The 13066-nt window shown below is 43.4% G+C and overlaps 1 protein-coding gene across 1 annotated transcript in view; it reads left to right on the forward strand.

Annotated features, from left to right (window-relative positions):
- XYLT1 (xylosyltransferase 1) overlaps positions 1-13066 on the forward strand; it is a 171246-nt gene that overhangs the window by 112696 nt on the left and 45484 nt on the right. The window contains exons 3-4 of the mRNA XM_054391170.1: positions 1203-1375; positions 2031-2233. Of these exons, the coding sequence (XP_054247145.1) occupies positions 1203-1375; positions 2031-2233 (376 nt within the window). The remainder of the gene's footprint in view (positions 1-1202; positions 1376-2030; positions 2234-13066) is intronic.

A 13066-nucleotide genomic window follows, 5' to 3' on the forward strand; every position in this document is an offset into this window, starting at 1 on the left:
TGGTGTGACATTCAAGGGAAATCATCTAATGCATCCTCTGTGCCTTCTGCCCCCAGAAGGGGATGTGCAGAAGTAGCAGATCTGCTGACAGATGGAAGAAATACAGCATTCTTACCTTCATGAAAATCCAAGCAGCCAAAGAAGCCATAATAGTATGCAGGTGGAAAATGAGACTATAACAATTTAAACCTAGAAAAGAAGGAAGAAAATAGCATGTGTGGGTTGGGGGGGGGGGAGGGGAAGAGGTTAGAGCAGGGAAACAGCAGAGAGGAAAATTCAGTTGCTACAGGAATTTATTGGAGGAACCTGATGAAGCGAGGTGGCATTTCAGGTGAAAATTCAGGAGGACCTTGTTCTCAGTAATGGCTAGATAAATGACAGTGTGGGTATTGCAAGCAAGTTAGTTTAAAATAGAAGACCCCAAATATGGCTATTTTCAACTCCCCTCACTTTCTGTGTAACGTCGCAGAGCCACAGATTTCTGATGAGGTGTCCAAAAATGTCATGAAAACCACTAAAAATGTTTGAGTCCATTGATGTGGCATCAACCTTACACTGCAGCATTTGCTTTAGAAAGGGGAGACTAGAAATGCCTCTTTTAAAATAAAAATGAACTTAACTTTTAGATAGGATTTCAGGAGCTCCTCTCCTACTCGAAGAGGTGAAGATATGATGGTTGCCATTTAAATATCAGAGGACACAATTGTTGTTACAAATAAATGCTATCAGTGGAGATAATCCTCAGCAGCTGTTAAGAGGCAGAGTTTCACCAGCTTCTCAGCAGAGCTCTGCTGATTGAAGACCAGCATCTTTTGATGAAGAGGGGGCTTCTGGTGAGGCAGGGGAGAAGGTGGCATTTTTAAATATTTTGAACAGTACTTAGAAACTTTGAGGTGGTTCTTCTGAAGATGCAAATGTGCATACTCAGGGCTTGATACAACTTATAAGCATTTGGGTACAGCCTTGTTTAAGCTGAGGCATGCAGACAGGGCTGTGTGGGGAAGGTTGGCATGGCTGCTGCCCATGGGGTGATGACCTTGTATGGTGAAGGAGTGGTACAGTCTTGGCACAAGCTGGCTCCCCTCCTGAGTTCTCCTCAGAAACTGCGTTGGAAGAAGGAGCTGAGGTAAAATGTGTGCTGCTCTCTGCGCCCCTGCCCTGTGGATCCACTCAGAGATGTCCTATGTTTTGTTTTTGAACAGGAAAAGCCAACAACAATGTACAGTGGGATGAGGACTCCGTAGAGTACATGCCAGCCAACCCAGTCAGGATCGCATTTGTCTTGGTTGTTCATGGCAGAGCTTCTCGGCAGCTCCAGCGCATGTTTAAGGCTATTTACCATAAAGACCATTTTTATTACATTCATGTTGACAAGGTAATATATCACTGGTTATAAATTGCCTGTCTCACCATCTGTCAGTCTGCCCATCTTTGTCATCTTCATCTTGTCTTTACCCCTGCTACACAGAGTGCATGTCACTTTTGGTCGGTCTGTTACATGTTTGGAGCCTCTTTTTTTTTTTTTTTTTTTTTTTTTTTTTCTTTCCTTCTTGTTCTCTTCTCTGTGTAACAGCTTTCATATCTCCTTATATGTCTGTGAGTATCTGTCCATGTCTGCCTGTTGTACATTTAGTTAATGGTAATTGCTGAGCTGATGCAGGCTGACAGTGATGGCCCACTGGATGGAGAGCTGACCTGAGGTGCTTTGGGCAGGTTACTTAACTTCACACTGTAAAAGGGAGGCAGCAACAGTCACCTCCTTTATGAAAGCTCTTTGGGATCTACTGATGACAAATGAGCTGGTTGCACTAACCAGTGATTACTGAAGTTCTAACAACAGGAACTAGGCAGGGGTCTCTCTGCATTTCCACATTGGCATTCAGCAGAAGAAGATTGTGTGCCACAGTAATTGAGGGTGGAGCAGTGGCAGTGCTCAGTGAGTCAGGAATTAGAGTTGGTGGTTAGCGAACACAGGGAGGGACAGTTTGGGGCAGAGTAACTTGAATGTATTACTTTTTTCTCCTGTAAAGAGATCCAATTACTTGCACCGGCAAGTGCTCCAGTTTGCCAACCAGTACCCCAATGTGAGAGTCACTTCTTGGAGAATGGCAACTATCTGGGGAGGAGCAAGTCTGCTGTCTACTTACCTCCAGACCATGAGGGACTTAATGGAGATGAATGACTGGCCATGGGATTTCTTCATTAACCTCAGTGCTGCCGACTACCCAATCAGGTACCTTGAGTATTTTAAGAATGTCCATGTTTTGTTCCTGGAGGAAATATGCATTGAAGGATGTAAGGGTTGGCATGTCCCTGTTGTACTGCAAGAAACAGAGGTCAAAGGGGCAGTTTCTTCTGTTTTACAGCAGATTTGTCTTGGTGAGGCTGGTATCTGACAACCACACTTTATCCAAGGAGACAGTCACCTAGGCACCTTGCTGTAGCCTGCGTGCCTGTCACGTACCAGGGAAGGACTGGCTGTGAGCAGACCAGCAGCACTGGTTCTGCTTTTACTGGGGAAGTGCAGTCAGCTCTATCCAGTCGTTATTTCCAGCAAGGGGCATCTGCAAGAGAGGGTGAGTAAAGTGGCTGGAAGTACTGGAGCTCAGCAAATGGAGCCCAGACAGAGAGAGATCCCTCCTAGGGATCAACAGTTTGGTTTGATGTCTCAGGAAGTGTTGAAGGTACAAATATAGATTTAGTTAAGGCAATGTTGCCTCTTCCTTTTTTTAGTACTTTTCCTGCAGAGAATAGTGATACTAGAAGTGACAAATAAGTTTCTTGGAGTCAGTTCATCTTCAGCACCACTGTTGTCCAAATTTCTTTATTCAGATGGCATCAGGCAAAGAGCCTCTCACCCTGCCACATGACAAAGCTCTTGATTTTAAGTGAAATTACATTTTTTCTGGATTTATATAACCCAGGCCTCACAGCTGTGTTCTATAAGGTTTACTACATAATGCAAAAGGAGATAATTCATAAAAATCAGGCAAACAAACAAAAACCCCAAATAAGACCCAGACCCTTAAACTGTTAGGTTTAGGCTGTAAGAATTATCAAGAAGAGGAAAAGAGGAAATTCTCCCTGTGACTTCTGTTTCCTTGTGTGTCAAAACGATTTGATGGGAAGTAACTTTTTTGGGTGATGGCATAACATGCTTTTAATACTCCTAGAAAATAAATAGATTAGATACTTTCACTGCCTTTTGCTGATTAGGTTTCTGCAAGATTGTTCCCGAAGTGTGGGTCCCTTCCTGAAGGTGCTACTTAGACAAAAATCCCCACTGAAGTGACAAAATGGGAAAAACCATGAACACATGCCTTAGGAAGGATTTGGTAAGAACTGACAGAAGGCTTTACTGCTGCTGCCCATTTCTAAGCACTGTCAGTGAAATGCAACACACGCTGGGGAGAAAAATTCGCAAAGAGCACAAGAGTCACAGAGATTGCATTGATACTGGAACATGGGGGTTTGAATACAGAAATCATGCTTCACACTGCATCTGATTTAAGCACTTTTAGCATCCAAGAGGCAAAGCCCTAAAAACGTTGACATATCATCTTGCTTGCAAGAGCGAGTGTGTAGTTTTCTGTGTTTTGAGAAAAGCTAGCTTGTTATTCCCCATCATTCATTTTCCTGATGAGCAGTGCTGCCCTGGTGTTAAGAGGTGGAATAGTACAAGACAGAAGTCGGTGATGGCCCTTTGAATCAAGATAAATTGTAGGAGACAAATTGCTGAAGGTGCAGTATAGTTATAGACTACTTCCAGCAGACATATCCAGTTATCCTTCTGCCATGCTGAGTCCACCTTAACCCTTGTGTAATGCTGAGGCCATGACCTGTGGCAGTTTCAACTGCTCTCAGTTCCCTGTGAAACAAGCTAAAGCACAAGGCCAAGAGGGATCAGTCTCTTGCAGACAAGACTGTGGACAATCATGGTTGAGTAGGTTGTAGTCAGTTTGGTGTTAATGGGTTCTTTGTAATAATGTTGTGGTGTCTTGCAGCCATGCAGACTCTAAATGAGTGCCATTCAGCTAGAAGAATTCCAGAGCTTGTTTCTTCATTGGGGGCACATTCTTGAAGGTCAGGGGGGACATTCTTGACGGTGGTGCTTCCCCATTGCAGCTGCTGCCAGAGACAGGCAGCAGAGCAGGCGCTGGAGCACTCACTGCCCTGCCTGCTGAAGTATGCAGGCCCAGAGCTGATGGCAGTGTGCTTCCTCTTCACACCATGCTCTTCAACTAAAAGTAAAAAAAAACACCTTTTCCAGTGCTAGAGCTTTACTGACATTGACTTATAAGTACAGTTAATTTGTGTGTGTGTGTGTGTAATATTACTGCCATAAACCCTGGGAAATGCTATCTGAATCCATTTCATTTCCGTAGTGGAAATGTTGCAAATTTCTGTTCTTTACAATCTTGAGGAGGGCAATACCTCTCCCCATACCCCTTAGAGAGTTGATTGTTTTCCCAGGAAATTGCAAGTGGGGTGTTTGAGGGGTTTTTTTCCCTTCTTTCAGGCGTCCTGCCATGATTTATCAGCTCATAGGCTAGAGGCAGTTTACACTTCTCTCACTGGTTAGTCACATTGCCATGGTTTTTGCTAGGTTTCCCTGCATAAGAACATATGAATTTTGTGGATTAATAGTTTTTATCTAGAGCTGCTTCACATTAAGCTTTCGCTTCCCATCTGCCATTCCATCTGTAACACTGAAACTTTTACTGCTTCTGATAATAAAAGCTAATCCAGCCTTATAAGTCAGAAAAACACATTCAATATGTGGGGTTAATACTATATGATGAAGCCTAAATCTGTCCCAGGAGCAGTCTGGTATATTCACAAGCTACATTACAATTAATAGGAGCCCTTCATCCTTCAGAAGAGACATCCAGAAGCAGATATCAAGGATTATATAATATAAAGGCAAAGAGGGAAAAAAAGATATATTAGAACCCTTCGTTTTGGGAAGCAAACAATTAAAACTGTAAAATGAAACATAGGCAGGACAGGAAAATTTAGATATCCATCTTAGTCTTCCTTATACCTTAATATTTAGTTTGTGGAGTCTGTAGGTCCAGCACCTAGCACAAAGGAGATCCTATTCCATGCAGTATTAGTTGTTAGGGCAGAGTCTGGACATAAAAGTGCCTCCAGCAAAAATGCTGTTTCCCTTTAGCCATGAGGCAGTGTGCCCTTTACTGGCCAAGTGAAATGACTGCCGTGCATTACCCAACCTTGGTTCCATCCAGCTCCATTAAACATTCTCAGCAGGAAAGCAAAGGATGAAAGGGGCAGAGATAAACCTCTGCAAGCAACTCTGAGTTAGGAGGTTGTGTGACTGCCCCTCCTTTTGCGCTGGGGTTGTGAATAAAAAAGGGACATGGCTACAGGGTTCTCAAGAAACCATTTCTCACAGTCACTGCATTCATGAAGAAGTGAAAGAAACCAGCATCTTGCTTCTTTTTCCTTGTGTTTTTTTTTTTTTTTTGTTTGGTCAGCTGGTTTTAATTTTAATGGCTTTTTTTTTTTTTTTTTCACGATTTAAAGTCTTTTGAAAGACCTTTTCAAAACTCTTTGAGAAAGCTATTGATGTTTTTAACTTCCAACTTTACATGGGTATCTATTTGTATTATTTATTGCCTCTGACAAACAGCATCAGGTAGTCAACCTTATGTTCAGGGACTGAAATTTCACTCCCAACAAGGTTGAACTATGGTAGAGCATCTATTGGTGTTGAATGTTTAATGTGCATTGCAGGAGTCTTTGGATAATGTGTCAGGTGAAGTGTTGCACCACTTAATTTAAGAAGTTTAATGAGTTCGTTTAACAGTGAATGTCATGTCAGTGCTTACCTGGCCACAAAGCTTGTATAGAGAATAAATATAATGAAGCATTTGAACTGTTTATAATTTACAGTAAATCACAGAGCCTCAGTCACCAAAGAGATCACCAAATCTAATTGCCAGCTAATGCTTGGTCTTTAACAAAGGTCAAGCAAAATTATTAACAGAAGCTTGATGAGTGTTCCAGAACAGTAAGAAAATAGTGGCTTATTGATGGAGCCAGGAATGACTGCATTTTCAATTATGAGCAACCAGGTATAACAAAGGAACTGGACAGGAGCTCAGTAAAACTGCTCATGGTTGGCACTATTGTAGAGTAAAGGTTCATAGCCATACTTCCCATGAAAGCCTGTGCCGGGAAGATCCTGTCAAATGAGACACACTCAAAAGAGATTTTTGTCTGGAACTTGAATGCAATGTGTATCATAATACAAAAGGCACTTGGGGAAGGGTAGCTACAGGGAGTAAGTGGGATAATCTGACTGAGACTGGTCCTTGAAACATGTGTCAGTTTGGTGTCACTGTTGTCAGTCAGGATCACAGTCAGAAATTGAGAAAAATGAGCTAAGGAAGAGCTATTGACTGTCCTACTCTTGTTTCATTGTGTTGTCCTCTGATGGTCAAGGTAACATTGTTAATGCTAAATAGAAATACTCATATAAAGGTTTAAATGTTTCCTTAGAAATTTGAGGGATGCTCTCTGCAGCAGGTAAACCTTTTTCTCAGGTCAGTGTTCCCTGTCCCATCAGCCAGCAGCAAACAGGTGCTCTGGCTCTCAGTCCTGTGTTGTTTCCAACAGACCTGCACTCCTGACTCTTCGGGAGAGTTGTTAGCAAAGACAAAACACACAAAATCAACAGCTTGATTTGAACTCCTGCCAAGTCTGAGTGTGGTAGACAGTCTAGTGGTGATGAACTGTGCTTTCACTCATCTGTTGTCTTCACAGCTTTCATCTTTAATAACTGACGTGGCCAGATCCTGTGCTGGGGCTGTACCAGGGCTGATGCCTTTGTATATCAGAAAAGGGAACTGAAGACAAAAGGGCTGTGAGGAAAATCTAAAAGCTTTCTTTTCTGCAAGCAGCCAGGTGAAATATTGATTAATATGAAACCAAAGTGAGTACTTCTGAATGAGGTCTCTGGACAGCAGTGTTTGCCAAAAGTGGAAAGATAGGAGTGGAAGGAATAGGTCTTCGGGTTTTCATTCTGGTGGCAAGTGGAAGTAATGACAGCCAACAGGTTTTAGGAAGAGGTGTTCAACCTTTGGGAAGAGTGCTTCAGCACTTTTTCAAGTTATTTTGCAGGTGCCAAAATTACCTGGGAGAACAGCAATATTCTTGTTTCAGCCACTGGCCCAGACTTATCCCCTGAAAAACACAGGTGACTGTCACAACTACCACTCTATATAATAAACTACATCAGGATTGTTTTTATTCTGTCAAAATTACCATGACCTGCCAAGGTGAAATCCAAATGACATAACCTTTGAGGCAGATGACTGGGAGAACAAAGTGAGTGAATAGAGTTTACATGGAGTGAGTAAACCAGACTAGAGCTGTCAGTCTGCTTTGTAAAACCTCTCAGCTTTCGCAGTGTGAGGTTTGAAATACAACACTGGAGGTGCAGGAAAATCCCTTCTTAGAACAGAAAGGACTTGGCTTTCACACACAGTCCTTTAGCTTTGTGAGAAGTGTCTGAGACCCAGTTGTGCCCTCTTTGATGGTTATGAACTTAGAAATCCCAAAGCCAGCTGGGCTGATGGAGCTGTGTAATGGCAAATATGGTCACCAAACCATTGGCTCAAAAGGCAGTTCCACTTGCTTTGGCTTATCAATTTGACTTAATTTAACCATTGTCTCACTGAGCCTATGTCTCACTGAGGTTCAGACTTCAGAGCTGTCTCTTACAGATATTTCCTTCCTCGCAGTATGTGGGATGGTGGTGGACATGAAAGCCTGCACAGAGGGTGCTGACTTTCCTTACATCCCATACAAAGACTTGTCACAGTGCTGCTCTGAAATGCAGACCTTGCTACTGTGATTCTGTACCAGGCATTAGGCAAATAGTAGAGCATTTATTAAAGTACCCTTTCAGATGTTATCCTGAGCTGAAGCCCTGGTAAATCCTATCTGTACATCGAGGTGGGGGTGCAGTGTAGGTAGTTTTGCGGTACCACATCTGTTAAGATGCCAGCGCCTGAGGTTTTTATCTCAGCACTGTCACTGACATTGTATGTGGTTTTGTTTGCTCAGAATATCTTTATCTGGCAAGCCAGACGTCAATCCACTCTTAATGCTTCACAGGGAATCCTTTTTTCCTGTCCAAAAAGGAACTTTATCAGTGTTTTTCTTGAATCTGCATTCCCCAAGAATTTCAGATGCGTCTGCTCCCTTCATAAATCGCTCAAATAACCTTTCCTCCTCCTCCTCCCTCACTTGGCCCTCACATTTGCTTGAGATTTATATATACATATTGAAGGTTATCTTTCTGGTTTACTATCACATTTTTCTGTTTTACTGTTAAATTATCAGTAGTTGGCAAAGCAGAGGTTCTGCACATGGTCACAAATGGTTGGAGTGAAATATTGATGTTATTGTGGCTTCAAAATGCTGTTTGTGTCTGGGGTTAGAATAATCTCTTCAACCTGGCAGTTGTTAGTGATGGGCAACCCACCCTTTCTCTGTGCAGCCACAAGAGCTGAGCTTACTCTTTCTCCACATCCCCTTCTGGGTTTAATGCTGTAAAGCAGCTTTTGCCTTTGGAGAACCGTGACATCTGCAGCTCTTAGTACCTGTTTTGGATATTTAGTACTTCTGAAACGTTCTCCATAGCAGCCTCAGTCTGGCAACAGAAATAAACATACCCCAAATTAGAGACTGGTTTGGCTATTCAGGCGTCCCCACGGTGCATGCAGATTAAAGATGCATCAATAAAGCACATTTTTAGACTGGCAATGTTACTTAAACTACCCTTGTACTTGGCAGCATGTTATCTTGTTGATTACTGTGCTAAACATTCAGCCCTTCGTCTCTTCCTATGTGAACTGAAGCATCTGAGCCAGCGTCTGAGGCCACTCAGAGGACCGCCTGGCAGATGAAAGCCCCAGATGCCAGGCTTTACAGTTTGATGGGCATTGCAGCATCTGAGCTGGGCTGCCTGGCTGGTATCCTCTTCTCTTCTGTCTTGGCTCTGGGGCTACTCACAGGGAGATTGTCCAGAGGAGAGCCAAAGGGTTTTCCTCTGTTCACCATTTGCTTTCTGGATGCAATTTATTTTTCACTTATTTATGAATGAGCAGAAAGTCTGCCTCTGAAAAGAGAGTTAATTGGGAGTCTTCACCGGCTACCATTCAGGCTGATCTATAAAGAATAGCAGTGTAAATGTTGTGATAATGTGCACCAGTGGTTCCTAGGCAACACATAGTTACATCTTTTGTCTTCGAGATGCTAAGATAGTCTCTAGAATAGTACTTCTGTAAGGGCAGCTGATGTGTTGGGGCTGAGGAAGGCACTGAGCAGTATGAGGGATCTTGGCAGCTCAGCTACCTCTCCTTCACAGCTTCAGAGCTATATTTGAAACCTGCTTTTCATTTGCAACTTTTTGCAAATATTTGCCATTTGCAACTGTTTGTGGACAAATAGTCACAGGTAAGGAAGGCAAAAGAAAGGGTCCTTCGTGCAGGATGACTCTTGTACTTTATATCCACAGTTAGCAAAATTCCTCACTTGCTGTCCTATGCTGGCAAGCCCTTCCCATGGTGCTCAGCTGCTCCGTGCATTCCTGGGCAAGAAGCCCTGGTGGGGTTTGGGAGTGTAGTGGGATGTTGGTCGTTAGAGAAATCCCAGGTGTCCTCTCCTGCAGCTTTACTTCAAATGGCTTTTACTCTGTGGATTAATTGTGAGGTGGGCAACAGAAGCTGCAGAGAAACAGGTCCTTGTGCTGTTTACCTGGGTCTTATGAGTAGAGCTCTCTTCAGCTGGGTTTTAGGTTGGTTGTTTGGCTTTTGTTTGGTTGTTTTTTTTTTTGTAGTAAAATCATTATCAAATTCCAAGAGTTAAAACTACTTGAAAGAGGAAAACGTTCCTATGCTGGCATTGTATTTTAAACACGCTCTCCCTTTGTGGCCTTGCTGAATTCTCTCAGGAAATTAAAAATCTGTTGAAATTGCCATTAAGACACGTCTTTGTTTAGTTTTCAGGATGCCACTTACAATAAAACAGCTGCAAAATAATATCTGGTGGCAGTTCAAAGTGAATATGAAACAACAGTGTGCTATTATACCTTCCCTTGTCACTCTTAAGTAGTTGCAAACCAAAAGGACATTAAAGGGTGAGCAAATATGTTGTTATGATTCAGTCTTTCATTGGTGATGAGGAAATAGAAAGGAGAGGAATAGGTGAGCTCTTTTCCTTCAAAATAGGGCTAAAAATGTAAGAGTTTAGTGGTGGTTGGTTTTAAAGATTTTTCAGGCAATTTATACATAAATTCTGATCTTGTTATTAAATAATGTGCATTAACCTTTTTTTGTTCAGAATTACTGCACATGAATGAGCTGAAGGGCTGATTTGAAAGAAAAGCTTTGCAAGTAAATTAACAGATTCAGTTTTTTAAGCACTTCTGTATAAATAAAATGCAGCAGTAACCCACTGTGATTGCAGAGCAAGGGTGTCACAAGTGTAGTCCCAACTGCCTCTTCCCTCATTTTTCCCCAGCATCATGGTGCAAGGGAAGAGCCAGCTGGCCAAGAGCTACCTTCCTCCCTGGGGTTTGTGGAGAGCACTGATGGGAAATGCTGTATTAACTTGTGCAGAGGCTTCTTGCATTGCTTCCTCTGCTTGCTGCTGTCACTCAGTGAAGTCCTGAAGACCTCACCATGTGTTGATTCTCCAGTCTTTAGGCTTCAGGAGCTATTGAATGGAGGAGGGTGGCTGCAGGACAGAGGTGGAGACACAACCCTGAGGTCTTCCATGGGATTTGCTTCAGAGGCTCCTTTGCCTTCTTTCCCTTCTGCAGGGAACAAACCCCACTTCATCAGTTTGTAAATGCTACAGAGGAAGCCTGGCTCAGCCCTCCCATCTCTGCATACCAACAACAGTATCTCTGTGCAGCCTCAGTCCTGCATCAGGAAAGAGTAGGGCACTTCTGTGCATGCTTTGTCTTTTGGGATGTGCTGCAGAATATAGGTCTTTTTTTTTTTTATGGTCCTGACTAGTGCCAACTACTGTGAACTACAGATCTAGAGATGCTGGGGAAGCTTTTACCTGGCAGTGCAGAAATTCAAGACCTCCATTTTGCTGTATAATCCCAGGCAGAATTAGTGGCTAGTTGGCTTTTACAGTTGCACCTTATTACAGCTGAATGCTGTGTTTCTGCTCCTCCTGCACAGCACTGCTAGTCACAATGCATTTACATGACACTTGTGAATCTCTCTGTCTGAATAGCTGTGCTGAATCCTACTGACAATGTTTGTGACTGTGCTGATGGAGTCCCAGGCTGATCAGAGGGGATGAGGCCCTGAGTGGTTCGTTGGAGCACACGTTCACAGTGGCACCATTTAATTATATCCATCATTCAGCATTACTTGATGAACCAGCTGTAGACATCAGTATCTCTAACCTTTCATCAGGATAATTGCACTCTTTGCCACATTAGAAGCTGGGTTTGGGCCAAATGTTTTCCAAACACAGAGTCGATCTCTGTGTAGAAGTTTGCTGCTCCAAAGTAATTTCTAGCAAGTAATATTGCAACAGTGCATTCTTGGGGCAGCTGCAGGCTGATGTGTCTATGAATCCAAACTGATTATTTGTATCCCATTACGGCTTTAAATAACTGGGGCAGCCTTGGTGGATGTTGTAGCACTGACTCACATCATTGTATTCTAAAGATGGGATGTGCCATGCCAGGCAAGTGCGAGGCACCTTCCAGATGGTTTCTGTGGCAAGGGCTTGCAGAAAGCAGAGCTATGCTTGTTCTGTGAGAGGTGATGTCATTGCCAAACCTTGTGTAGGTTGTATTCTATACGTAGTGAAACTGTTTCCACAGGGCTCGAGTCATGTTGCTGGTGACAGCTACAGAACTGTGGCTGAAGGCTGAAACACTCTTTTCTCAGCACATGAAGCTGGTGTGTGTGTTGTGTCAAGAGATACCAGTGCTGAGTATCATCACAAAGTGCCTGAAGGCCCTCCAGAATTGTGAACCACTGCAACACAGGAGGGGAGAAGCAAGCTAGGACGCTGCCCCAGATCACCTCCTGTCCACTAGGCAGTAGGGCTTGGCAGGGTCAGGAAGTGATTTGGTGACAGCCAGCAGAACATAAATTCACTTGTCTCTATTATAGTCTTGAGTGGATGTGAGCCACTGGTTCTGTTCTGATCTCTCAAGTCTGGCTGTATTGGCTGCACCTCTGTTGAGCACAGCAGTGTGTGGGAAAAGCAGCCTCCCACCCTCTCAGTTGTCTTCTTGCCATTCCAAGTTGCATCAGTTAATGTACCTATATGTTCCTTTTGTAGTTTTCTTGCTCAGACCTCCTCTCTGCCACATGTTTGTGCCCTTCATCCCAGCTTACTCCAAAGCAGTCCCAGTGAAGAGTAGGGCACATCATCAGCTGACATAGATTGTCAAAATAAGGATATTGCTCAACCCAAATAGAGGTAACAAAAGGTGACCTTCTGTTGTTAAAACCAATTAAGTTTCCTTCCATCAACTCTCACTTCATTATCCCTTTCACCCCCCAGGCCCTGTTCTTCCCTCTTTCCAGACTTGGTGCAGAATTCATGTTAAATCCCATTAGCTTGACCCCATTCTTCCCAGTTTGCCTTCTGGCCCTCGGAAGCGATGGGCTCTGACAGGTTGATTCAGCACCTCGGGGATCAAAGGGAGTGGCAGGCCCAGGAGGAGCTCTGGGCAGGGCCTGCTTTACTCACTTCACTTTTAAAAGAGGTTTGTGAAAGGGCTTTGGCATCAGGGTCCCACAGGAGGAGAAAGGGCTGTCAGCTGCATCCCTGGCACAGAGAGCACTGTGTGGTCCCTCTGCTAGTGGGGTCCCATCACTCACTTCTTGGTATAATTCTAGTCAGGACATTGAAGCTCGTCTTTGGATGCATAGTCCCTCTTGTCTTTTCCTTGGAAAATGTGGGATGGAAAAAAAAAGTTTATTCATCCAGACTGATCTTTCTCACTGTATCAGAAGGACCATCTGCTCGCAGAGCAGTTTGAGACTATGTT

The sequence above is a fragment of the Indicator indicator genome, chromosome 22 (genome assembly GCF_027791375.1).
Source record: "Indicator indicator isolate 239-I01 chromosome 22, UM_Iind_1.1, whole genome shotgun sequence".
Classification (NCBI taxonomy): domain Eukaryota; kingdom Metazoa; phylum Chordata; class Aves; order Piciformes; family Indicatoridae; genus Indicator; species Indicator indicator.